This window comes from Salmo salar, chromosome ssa19, assembly GCF_905237065.1.
Source record: "Salmo salar chromosome ssa19, Ssal_v3.1, whole genome shotgun sequence".
Lineage (NCBI taxonomy): Eukaryota > Metazoa > Chordata > Actinopteri > Salmoniformes > Salmonidae > Salmo > Salmo salar.
The window spans coordinates 12,666,423-12,679,915 of record NC_059460.1 but is presented as its reverse complement, the minus strand read 5'-3'; the positions used below and the strand labels follow the sequence as shown (position 1 = coordinate 12,679,915).

The window sequence follows — 13,493 nt, the reverse complement described above, 5'->3', positions numbered from 1 at the left end:
CTAATCAAATCCTACTCTATTTGGTCTAAAATCTCCCACATGAAAAGCCAAACTGAGTTAGACTCATCTCATCTCTTTTGGTTAATGAGTGTCAATTAACAGCCGGTTAGATGGCCGACTCTGTCACAGAGGAAGCAGAGGACGTACTGATGTACAGTGAATGAGATTAGAGACCTGAGAGGCCTCTTTCTGTTTGTCCTTTCACTCAATCTGATATGCCCACAGACAACCCAGCCCAGCCAACAGGGAGCGAGAGTGCCAGGCTGCATCTGAAATGGCAACTGATTCCCTGTATACGCGCTATTGACCAGAGCCATATCGGCCCTGGTCAAAAGCAGTGCACTATGTATGGAATAGGGTACCATTTAGACGCAACCTCTGTCTGTGTGCTACTAGCCTGGAATCCCAACTGATACAATGGTAAAATGGAGCATATGAGTTTGGATTCCAGGCTAGTGTGCTACTGCTTGGAGTATCCCACATAGACAAGACAGATAGAACAATGGTTTAACTATAGGCCTGTAGCAATGAATACCGTCGTATTCAACAGGGTATTGAATCAGAATGACATAACCCCTGCATGCTTTCTCTATGACTCATACCTACTGTCTCTTATGACCGTCTCTTGAGATTGTGTCAGGTGAGAAGAAATGGTGTCATATGAAACCCTTTAGGAGGAAAACAGAGGGCCACGGACCACGGTAATGTATAGCTTAATGTATGAGCCTATGACATGGAAACAGATCACCAGGGTTCCATCCAAAATGGCACACCCTATTCCCTATGTAGCGCACTACTTTAGACCAGAGCCATATGGGCATTACATGGGGAATAGGGTGTCATTTGGGACGCATGCCAGACCTGAGGTACTGTATATGTCACATACATTGATGTGAGAGCTGGGACCTGTTCTCAGCTGTGTCATCAGGAAACCTGAGTTGGAGTGTAGGCGAATGAATATGTGCTGACTGCAGAGGAACATCTGTCCTCCTTTTACAACCAGGTCCAGCTAAGGGTCAAACCCTGCCAGAAGACAGACAGCTAAAACAGCAGGATGCACAATCCAGAGATACACCCCCTCAGATTGTACTCTGTCCATAAACCTCCTAGGCAGTGGATAGTAGACTCCATACTACACACTAGACTCCAGTAACTGCCACAGAATGACGTATTTCTCTCACACCCAGTCTGAAGGATAATACTCATCAGCGCAGTTTGCACTCGAATCAAAAAACAAACTGAGACATACGCCAGCAATTCGTTTATTCGGGCAGCAGGTAGCCTAGCAGTTAATTAAGAGCGTTGGGCCAGTAACCGAAAAGTATGCTATTCACTCCCTCTAGTGGTGTGGGGGCTGTGCTTTGACAAAGTAGGTGTGGTTATATCCTGCATGGTTGGCCCTGTCCGGGGGTATCGTCAGACAGGGCCACAGTGTCTCCCAACCCCTCCTGTCTCAGCCTCCAGTATTTATGCTGCAATAGTTTATGTGTCGGGGGGCTAGGGTCAGTCTGTTATATCTGGAGTATTTCTCCTATCTTATCCGGTGTCCTGTGTGAATTTAAGTATGCTCCCTCTAATTCTCTCTCTCTTTCTCTCTCTTTCTCTCGGAGGACCTGAGCCCTAGGACCATGCCTCAGGACAACCTGGCCTGATGACTCCTTGCTGTCCCCAGTCCACCTGGTCGTGCTGCTAATCCAGTTTCAACTGTTCTGCCTGCGGCTATGGAACCCTGACCTGTTCACTGGACGTGCTACCTGTCCCGGGCCTGCTGTTTTGGACTCTCTACTGCTGTCTCTAACTCTGAATGATCGGCTATGAAAAGCCAACTGACATTTACTCCTAAGGTGCTGAACTGTAGCACCCTTTACAACCACTGTGATTATTATTATTTGACCCTGCTCATCATCTATGAACATTTGAACATCTTGGCCATTTACTGTTATAATCTCCACCCGGCACAGCCAGAAGAGGACTGGCCATCCCTCAGAGCCTGGTTCCTCTCTAGGTTTCTTCCTAGGTTCCTGCCTTTCTAGGGAGTTTTTCCTAGCCACTGTGCTTCTACACCTGCATTGCTTGCTGTTTGGGGTTTTAGGCTGGGTTTCTGTATAGCACTTTGTGACATCGGCTGACGTAAAAAGGGCTTTATAAATCAATTTGATTGATTGATGGTTCGAATACCATCTGTTGAAGTGTCATTGAGCGAAGAACTTAAACCTCATTTTCTCCAGGGGCGCCGTACTACTTAACAGCATATTACACTGCACCTATCTGGTGTATGTGACAATAAAACACATATTTTGTATTCACTTTCATCACTCATCCGTAAGGCTACAGAGAGAGAGAGATTGAGATATCGAGAGTGAGAGACAGAAAGGAGGGATCGAGAGAGATCATAACTTTCACCCTGACTCTTCTATTTAACAGTACACTTATTTAACGCAGCACTGACAGGCACAGCTCTTCATGACAGCCCTGTTTCATTACATTATTAATGAGAGATGACTGATTGGCCTCAGCTGGCCGGCCTGCTAGCTACGGTCCACAGTAGCTGATCCAAACCCAGGGAAAGTAGACTACGTTCCAAATGGCACCCTATTCCCTTTATAGTGCACTACTTTTTTTTCTTCTTTTTTTTACCAGTACACAGAAGCAGTGCACTATATAGGGAGTAGGGTGCCATTTGGGACGCATCCACAGACTAATAACATTTGGCGTCTCCAACGCCTCTTATGTGCTTTCATGTACAGCCCGAGGTATTTCAAAAGGGTGGGAAGTCGCCCATAAAGAGTAACAACGTTTCTATATCTTTCGGCATTTTCCATGAAATGTTTCCCAACCCACATCCACCAGAAGCTAGAGGTTATGTATGTGCACACCTTGATGGATAGAAGTATGGTTTTTGTTATTTGGTGCGGTCCAGGTGCTCTGTCTTGTCTGTTTACGGAGCGGGTCAAGTGATGCAGAAATTCTGTGATGGGGTCATGAGAGACGGAGGGTTGTGATAGGTTGGCTGGGATATGGTGGAGGCCAGAGAGATTCATGGGTAAATGTCCTTCATGGAAATCTTCACAGCAAAGTAGTGTGTTGGCCAGGCCAGGGTATGTCAATATTCACACCACAGTAGTGTGTTGGCCAGGCCAGGGTATGTAAATCTTCACAGGACAGTAGTGTGTTGGCCAGGCCAGGGTATGTAGAGCTTCACAGCACAGTAGTGTGTGTTAGGGGACACATAAATCTTTACTGCTCATCAGCTGTAATGACCTGATCCAAGGCTCTCCCTCTCCAGCCTCTCTGTTCTCTCAGAAGAGGCAAGGTGTACGACCATCGTCTTCTCACTGGAGCATGAATACTGTCTGTCCGCCCCTCCTCCTTCCCTTCCTACTCCTCACATCTCATCCTCCTCCTTGTCCCCTCACTCCCCCTCCCCTCCTCCCCATCCAGTAAAATATCATAAATCTGGTTTCGAGCTGCAGAGGGTGTGTGAGACAGGTCAACTGGTGTCTGACCCTGCGTTCATGTGTGTCTGTGCGAGCGTACCATAGTGTGTTTCTGTATGTGATTATTAACACTCTTCTCCACCACAGGTATATACAGTGCATTCGGAAAGTATTCAGACGCCTTGACTTTTTCAACATTTTGTTATGTTACAGCCTTATTCTAAAATGTATTAAATTAAATGTTTTCCTCATCAATCTACACACAATACCCCATAATGACAAAGAGAAAACAGGTTTTTAGAACATTTTGCAAATGTATTAAAAATCAAAATCAGACATACCTTATTTACATAAGTATTCAGACACTTTGCTATGAGACTCGAAATTGAGCTCAGGTGCATCCTGTTTCTACAACTTGATTGGAGTCCACCTGTGGTAAATTTAATAAATTGGACATGATTTGGAACAGCACATACATAAGGTCCCGCAGTTGACAGTGCACGTCAGAGCAAAAAACAAGAAACAACATGAGGTCAAAGGAATCGTCCATAGAGCTCTAAGACAGTATTGTCTCGAGGCACAGATCTGGGGAAGGTAAAAAAAATATTCTGCAGCATTGAAGGTCCCCAAGAACACAGTGGCCTCCATCATTCTTAAATGGAAGAAGTTTGGAACCACCAAGATTCTTCCTAGAGCTGGCCGCCTGTCCAAACTGAGCAATTGGGGGAGAAGGGCCTTGGTCAGGGAGGTGACCAAGAACCCGATGGTCACTCTGACAGAGCTCCAGAGTTCCTCTGTGGAGATGGGAGACCCTTCCAGAAGGATAACCATCTCTGCAGCACTCTACCAATCAGGTCTTTATGGTAGAGTGGCAAGACAGAAGCCACTCCTCCATTAAAGGACATGACAGCCCGCTTGGAGTTTGCCAAAAGACACCTTAAGGACTCTCAGACCATGAGAAATAAGATTCTCTAGTCTGATGAAACCAAGATTGAACACTTTGGCCTGAATGCAAAGTGTCACGTCTGGAGGAATCCTGGCACCATCCCTACAGTGAAGCATGGTGGTGGCAGTATCATGCTTTGGGGATGTTTTTCAGCGGCAGGGACTGGGAGACTAGTCAGGATCGAGGGAAAGATGAACGGAGCAAAGTACAGAGATCCTTGATGAAAACCTGCTCCAGAGCGCTCAGGACCTTAGACTGGGACGAAGGTTCACATTCCAACAGGACAACGACCCAAAGCACACAGCCAAGACAACGCAAGAGTGGCTTTGGGACAAGTCTCTGAATGTCCTTGAGTGGCCCAGCCAGAGCCTGGACTTGAACCCGATCTAACATCTCTGAAGACACCTGAAAATAGATGTGCAGCAACGCTCCCCATTCAACCTGACAGAGCTTGAGAGGATCTGCAGAGAAAAATGGGAGAAACTCCCGAAATACAGGTGTGCCAAGCTTGTAGCGTCATACCCAAGAAGAAGAAGACTCAAGGCTGTAATTGCTGCCAAAGGTGCTTCAACAAAGTACTGAGTAAAGGGTCTAAATATGTATGTAAATGTTTATGTAAATGTTCAAAAAACAGTTTTTGCTTCGTCATAATGAGGTATTGTGTGTAGATCGATTTGATTCATTTTATTTTTTCATTTTAGAATAAGGCTGTAATGTAACAAAATGTGGAAAAAGTCAAGGGGTCTGAGTACTTTCCGAATGCACTGTACTTCTAGATGTCCCTCTACACTACACCCAAAGACACTGAAAATAGACATACAGTATTTAAATAGAGCTCAGCAGAGATGTCCAAGTATCACCAATACCCACTATTACACAGCATGAGGAGCATTAGACATCCTCATCCACACTAAGAGGAGGAACATGATATGAAATACATATTGTTAATACGTACACCACTGAAACACTAGGCTACACACTGCAAGACCAAGTGCTCTTTGCTTTAAGCATTATCATTACTGACTGCCTGACTGACTGCCTGACTGACTGCTCTATTTATTTTTAGCAGGATAGAAAATAATGTCCATTTAATTTGGCTCGAGGTTTTCAATGCTCCACTGGAGATTGGACGTACAGTAAAGGTTGCAGTGGTGCTGCAGGCTACAGAAACATCTCTCCCTCGCGTGCATCATCTGGACATCTCAGAGTGGGCGTATTGATCTAGGATCAGTTTAGCCTTTTAGGACATATTGAAGAAGATTACATGGACAGGGGAGAGCTGATCCTGGATCAGCACTCTGAGACACTTCATGAATAACGAGTCGGATATCTACTAAGACCATGACAAGGACAAAGAAATAAAAACCTGTGTTAACATATAACAAATGGGGACAATGCCATTCATGTGTTTCATTTTGTGTTGTTCCCATCGGATTCGTATTAGACATGGATTTAAATAGAGTTAAATGCTATCATCAATGGCCATTGTTTTCAATGTAACTATGTCAGTATTGACGAAAAAGCTCTCAGGAAGCACTTACAACAATACTGATGAAATGAACCAGTCTGGTAGGTTTCAAAAACGCAATAAACATTGATTGGAGATCAGACTCTCTTGCTTTTTGAAAATCATAAAATGTAATTACATAATTCCTCATATAGCATTACCATTTATTTGACTGGCACTCTGCAGAGGTACATATTCTATATTATAAACTGGATGGTTTAAGCCCTGAATGCTGATAGGCTCACAGATGTGGTATATCAGACCGTTTACCACGAGTATGACAAAACATGTATTTTTACTGCTCTAATTACATTGGCAACCAGTTTATAAAAGCAATAAGGCACCTTGGGAGATTGTGATATATGGCCAATATACCACGGTTAAGGGTTGTGTCCAGGCACTCTGTGTTGCGTCATGCATGAGTAGCCCTTAGCCGTGGTATATTGGCCATATACCACACCCCTTCGAGCTTTATTGCTTAATTGAATAGCATAGGCAAATCATAGGAAAATGAAAAGTATGGCCTCTATTTGTGACATATGCTAAGAGATGATATCTAAATTAAATCAAAAGTTCTGTTGAAGATGACTCTTCATTTCTATGAGCACTATAATTTATTTTGGTCTATAGATTAAAGGTGATGGTTTAAATTGATCCATTCGAGGGATTTCCAGGCATGTTGTTGTGTTGTATTTGCGTGTTTCCGTAATTTCATGACCATGGAAAGAATTGTGCCAACGTCATCATGAAAACTGCATTAATATACATGTCATATCATGATGACACCGAGGAGAAAACCTGCATGATTACATTAAACAACATTCGAATTTCAAATCAAAGGCTTCACTGACCTTGGTCTACAACTCTACGTGACGTGACATGGGATAAAACAATGTCTAGTTACATGTAGTGGTGTAAGGTAACTAAGTAAAAAATATACTTAACAAAATATAAATGCAACCTGTAGTGCTGGTCCCATGTTTCATGCGCTGAAATAAAAGATCCCTCAAATTTTCCATACGCAAAAAAAAGCTTATTTCTCTCAAATGTTGTGAACAAATTTGTTTACAACCTTATTAGTGAGCATTTCTCCTTTGCCAAGATAATCCATATACCTGACAGGTGTGGCATATCAAGGAGCTGATTAAACAGCATGATTGTTACACATGTGCACCTTGTGCTGGGGACAATAAAAGGCCACTCTAAAATGTGCAGTTTTGTCACACAACACAATGCCACAGATATCTCCAGTATTGAGGGAGTATGCAATTGGTATAGAATACAATTTCCCAAAACATTTAAATCTAGTCCAGCAAGGGAAATTCCGGTTGAATGCAGACCTTGGACAATAACGAGAATTCTGAGTCATTCAGAACAAAATCAGTAATGATGACATCATCAAAGTGTCCCAACACTGACAATTCTCTTTCCACTTTATCTCTTTCTCTCCCTCCTCCCTCTCTTCGCTCTACCTCTTGAAGTAATGTTCTTACTTAAATGGGAACTCTGAAGCTTTGTCATGTACTAAGTCAGGTTGCTTCTGTGTGTTTTTTTAGACAGAGTGGGTTTGGCCCAGGCATGTCAAGTTTCACTTCCTTCCTCTATTCTGTCTCCTCACTTCCTTAGTGTGCCAAAGCTCAGGGACAGTCTTTTAAAAAGAGGCCTATATGTACTACTGCTGCTGCCGACGCATAATGCATTCACGTGTAAGCCACGTTGTGCAGCTAATATTGAAACCAAACCACAGCTTACAAAACCTTTTGGTCTTGACTCTGGAGCGTAACAGTCTCAGCAGCCATTTGCCCATCTACACTTCCTCTCAGTTGACACTTTCATACTGCCGTGTTGTAACATCCACACAAACCGAGATAAACACATACCTAAAAAAATAAATAAGTTAGCCACTTTTAACTCACTCCTGCTGCATTTTCCTCTCACAAGCAGACACACTCCCATGACAAAATACTACAACAGCATCCAGAGCTATTCTGTGGATGTCAGATTTATACTTCTCCTTTCCTTAGAACTTGTGACCTTGTGGATTTTATGGAGAACGTACGAAGGCCAATACCCCTCATATCCATTTCATGTATCTCTAGCTTTCATTATTCGTATCTCTTGAAAGACAGGGCCCAGTCAAAATGTTTCCAGGTTCAAGCACAATCCTGTCACAAGAAATGTTTGAGTCGATTTCTAGTTGTATTTGTACTGCATAACTGTTACTACATAACTTGTCTTACCCTGAGAAAACAACAACAACTGGATATTGGTTTTGACTGAACACAGCAGCTCAAAAGTCACACACTGCTAGCACACTTCACATCAGAGAGACACGCTGTTAGCACACTTCACATCAGGGACACACACTGCTAGCACACTCCACATCAGAGAGACACACTGTTAGCACACTTCACATCAGAGACACACCTGATATCACACTTAACATCAGAGGCACACGCTGTTAGCACACTTCACATCAGAGACACACGCTGTTAGCACACTTCACATCAGAGACACACACTGTTAGCACACTTCACATCAGAGACACACGCTGTTAGCACACTTCACATCAGAGACACACGCTGTTAGCACACTTCACATCAGAGACACACGCTGTTAGCACACTTCACATCAGAGACACACACTGCTAGCACACTTCACATCAGAGACACACACTACACACTCCACTACTTCCCTCTTGCCAACCCCGCTGCTGCCATCACTGCTGGACAACTAAGTCTCCAGAGGGGCTGATGAATTGTGCTTTAATTACGCATCTAATACAGCCACGGGGCCACTGCTTTTTGAGGGTCCAGGCCCCTGTGTTCAGAGAGGGGTCTCTGATATGGTTCTGTGCACCAGACAGGTCCTTTGTGCTCTGGGCCCTCTAAGGCCTTTGTCTGGGTCTCTCCGCGGTCCCCAGGGTCCCACTGGGTGAGGGGAGGCCTAGCGTCCCATGTGTTTGTAAATGGACCAATGATAAAATAGCTGCTGCCACTGTGTAGTCATTAATTATTCACTGTGGTATTCATGCATCTCAACCAACCCTCCGTTATGTAAATGACACCTCCATGGAGCACTGAGGGCTGGGGGCAGTGGGTGCTTCCCAAATAGCACCCTAGTCCATATTTAGTGTACTAATTTTGACTGGGCCCTGGTGAAAAGTCGTACACCATATAGGGAGTAAGATTCATTTTCGGACGCAGATAGAAAGTTGTGGAGGGGCTATTTTAAATGTTTTATTTCCCCTCCAGTTTCTGTTGTTGGATAGTGATGTACAACCAAAGGGAATTGGTTTCCTTAGCATGCTGTATGAATGGGTGTAGCACCCTAGTAGTGTGTTAAACCAAAGGACAGAAATATTATATCCTCTTGGTCTACAATCAAGAGAAAGTAGGCTGAGCAGAATTGTAAATATTAATCGTATTTGCTTCAGTGATGTACGTGATGTAGGTGTTTACACTTTTGTATGTATCATCCTTATTGAATCATAATGACTAATCCAAGCTGGCATCAAGCCATGTCTAAAAATAACATAGTGTTACAATGGGTAAGCATAGGACACATCCAATGTGCCTGCTACATAGTGTGCCATTATGTCATGACTTAGAGCGGATGCTGGCAAATAATGATCTTCTCTCGATCAATAACTGTAGCCGTTGGCCTTGTCTAACCCTGAGAGTAATACACAGCTCAACCTCTCTTCTTACCAACACAATCTAGTTTCCTCTCTTAAAGCACCATGCAAACATGGTAATTTGTTTGAGGCACTAAAAGCAATACAAAATGTAAATAACAATAGCAAATGTAATGGTCCACTTGACTTTGACCATTTTAAAAACAAACTTGATTACGAATCTATTGTAGAAGTATATGATATTGACATGAGGATTGTAGAATTGTTTTAGAGTGCACTCACTGTCACACAATCTGTCTGTCAGCTGTAGTTAGTTGGTTTGTGAAACAGCTTACTCATTGGCTGCTTCATTCGAGTGTGCGATGGCTGAGTGTGTGTGTGGATAGCTGAGTGTGTGTGTGCGTATATGCGTGCGGGCATGTGTGCGTGTGTGTGACTGTGGGAGTGCGTACATGCATGTGTGTGTGCGTGTGTGTGTATGTGTGTGGTCGTCAGGTGCTCTAAAGGTTGGTCTAGACTCGTCACATGGAGTGACCGTCCCCTCTCTCCCCTGAGAGTTGTCATTGAGACACAGATTTAGCTGTGATGTGAAGGAGAATTATAATCTGCCCAGCCCAGAGCCAGGCCAGGCTGTGACATGCTTCGTGTGACCCAGGCTGTGACAGGACAGACTTGGCGTGGGACAGGACAGGAGCAGATGGTCTTTGACAACCAGGAGAGGAGAGGAACACGTGGCAGGAGGCTGGAACCTCTGTTTTTAATAACGCAGAAGACAGGGGAGCTGTACCTGTATCTGACAGTCACGCTACCTGTATGTCTGTCTGTCTGTCTACCTATCTGTCTATCTGTATGTATGTCTGTCTGTCTACCTATCTGTCTATCTGTATGTATGTCTGTCTGTCTGTCTACCTATCTGTCTGTATGTCTGTCTGTCTGTCTACCTATCTGTCTATCTGTATGTATGTCTGTCTGTCAGCCTTTCTGTGTGATAGGAACATAATAGATATTGTCATATACCTGTACTTCATACTGGCTATTGACTCAATATGTGACAATAAATCAATATGAAAGGATGAAAGTGTAGAGACGCAAGAGCACAAATCAAAAAACAACTATGTTACAGGGAAGGGAAAATGAAAGCACAGAAAAGACCAGCTACCACTTATTTACAATAGATAAAACGTGTAATGTACCATCACAGAGAAATGTGATAGTTGGCCCATGTAATTTTACTGCCTTTGTGGGGCTATTCATTTGATTATTTATTTATATAAATAAATATAAATCAAAATATGGGGGAGGGGGAAACATAAGAATTGATTGAAACTGTTTCGTTTATGTATATAAAGCCATATCCTCAAAGTAACCTCTCTACCTCCAGCTGAATGTGTGACTCTCATATCCTACAGACAGCCTGGTCTCATAGACTAGATGTATGGTTATATAAGACAGAAGGTTAATTAAGGCAAAAACTAAAGGAGGATGATTGGTCGGGGTCTATAGGTGGGTGTATAATGCAAAAGTCTAGCAACCCAAAGGTTCAAATCTCATCAACTTTGGCATTTTATTCAATTAGCAACTTTTCAACTACTTACTACATTTGAGCTACTTTGCAACTACGTAGCTTGTTAGCTAACTCTTCTCTTCCCCTAACCCTAGCTAATGTTAGCCACAACAAATTGGAATTCCTAACATATCATAGTTTTTGCAAATTCATAACATATTGTACATTACAAATCTGTAACATCAGGTAGTGTACATTTTGCAAAATCTTAACATATAATAGGAATTGTAATTCATAACATATCATACGAAATGGATGATGAACATCCAAAATTAATCCATACCATCGAAACCTAACATATCATACTAAATGGAGTGTCAGATTTATGTACAGAATAATATGAAATGCTCTGAGGCCTGGTTGCCATAGAGGGCAAGCGAGGTCTGACTCGGTTCAGATAACGGTAAAGCAGTGCTTTAAGAGATCAAAATAATGGAATCTTCCCTCGTTGACAAAAAAATGAACACTTTCGAGGATATGAAACAATTCCCAAGTTCACAGCGAACTAAGTTAAACTAATGTGATTCAAACTGCCAACAGGTTTTCCCTCCCTCTGTGCAGAGTCTTCTATGTTTTTGATTACTCCATTTGATGCGTGAAAATATGGGCATTGTAGTTTAGCAGAGTATTTGAAGCGTTTAATGTTTTTGATATGAAATTATTGTAAACACGTTTGTTGTTTTACCTGTGACATCTGCGGTCTGAGATTGATCTCTTTGAGGTTGATGGACTGGGGTCGGAGGTTGTTGAGAAGTTGACACAGGAGCACTCCATCTCGGAGTGTCTGAGCGAGGTCGAATACCTGGGCGGACTCCCATGTTACCCGATGGTTGGGTGGAAGCACCTTGCAGTTGATCAGCCATAATGCGCACTGCCTCCAATACTCCATCATTGTTAAAGTATGGTTGAGATCAAACAAATCTTCCGCAAGGAATAAAGCCTATTGGAGTCTAATCAATAGCGCGCGCTAACACAACGTTGTCTCCATTTCAATCTGCAATATAAACGATGAAAGCGAAACTAGGTAACCGGATTTGATTATACTTCCCTCCGTTTCATAGCAGAAATGAAGGTACATTGAAAGAGGCTATGCTACTGGCTACGTGTGTACTCTGTCCATTGATGACTGAATCGTTCCACAGCTGACAGTAAAGGCAACACTGTTTGTGCGCTCTCCCTCCCTGCCTCCCTGCCTCTCTCCATCTCTCTCTCTCTCTCTCTCTCTCTCGCTTTCTCTCTCCGTCCATACCAACCCTCCGCCTCTCCTTTTCCGCTTGCCACTCATATGTTCCATAGAGTTAATTACTGCATTGATATTAGCATTGTGTCACCCACCTCAGAACATTCTTAGAAATAAAAAAAAACACAGTCCTGTTTGGAAAATTGAAGCCTATTAAGAACGATTTAGAAGTAGTCGTAGTCTATTCGGAGAGGATGAATATTAAATGACTTAACTTTAGTTAGAAAAATTCACTTCCATAAAATTATTTGAATTATTTAACATAAATAGAATGGGTTTTGTCTGTTCAATTTATCGAAAACAGATTTTGGTTCAATTTGGTTAAATATGTAAATTGTCTGTCTCAGCACTGGTGACTTCAAAGAGATAGCCTATTAATAATTGATAGGAATAGATGAATGCATCTTTATCAGTCAAATAAATCTATTGCTGCTTGAATGAAGACTCCAATAATGCACAATCGGTTTATGTAGGCCTACATATTTCATTTTATTTGATAATCGTCAAGATAAACATTCTATTTCCCTGGAAGAGTAGCTGATGCTTTTGCAGCAGCTATTGGGGATCCTACTAAATACCAACAACCAAAATTAGACTACCCTTTGCATGATTCTGCTGATGAAAATATAAATATGTTATGGCTTGATAATCTATGTTCTCCATTCTCCATTTAGTAGTGCTGTGGTCTGCAGTGCATCACATGGCTTCCGTTGTTATCCATTAATTAAAGGTGGGGGGAAATTATTTGAATAGCAAATAAAAAAAAACATTTTGTGGGTAAATATATGTGCATGAGAGGATTCGTTATACTGGAATGGGGGAAGGTCAAAGTCTGGATCATAGAATGGGGTTTTATTAGTAGGCTAGTACATGCTTTGGTCTGTCCTACTGTACATGTCCATCAGAGCTCTATTTCATTCCGTTTTATGCCTTAAAGGTCCAATGCAGTCGTTTTTATCTCAATATCAAATCAATTCTGGGTAACAATTAAGTACCTTACTGTGATTGTATTCAATTAAAATGGTCAAAAAGAAACAAAAATCGCTTTTTAGCAAAGAGCAATTTCTCAAGCAATAATTTAGTTTGGACTGTCTGGGAGTGGTTTGAGTGGGGAGGGGAAAGCTAAAATGAGCTGTTATTGGCAGAGAGATTTGGAACTCTT

The 13,493-nt window shown here is 42.4% G+C and overlaps 1 protein-coding gene across 2 annotated transcripts in view; it reads right to left on the bottom strand.

Annotated features, from left to right (window-relative positions):
• The window catches only part of vav3 (vav guanine nucleotide exchange factor 3), a 119,969-nt gene extending 107,660 nt beyond the window's left edge, over positions 1–12,309 (bottom strand). The window contains exon 1 of one of the 2 annotated variants that reach the window (XM_014157308.2): positions 11,777–12,309. In XM_014157308.2, coding sequence (XP_014012783.2) covers positions 11,777–11,983 — 207 coding nt within the window. In that variant the 5' untranslated portion in view covers positions 11,984–12,309. The remainder of the gene's footprint in view (positions 1–11,776) is intronic. The other variant, XM_014157310.2, reaches the window with a different exon arrangement.
• Between the last annotated feature and the right edge of the window lie 1,184 nt (positions 12,310–13,493).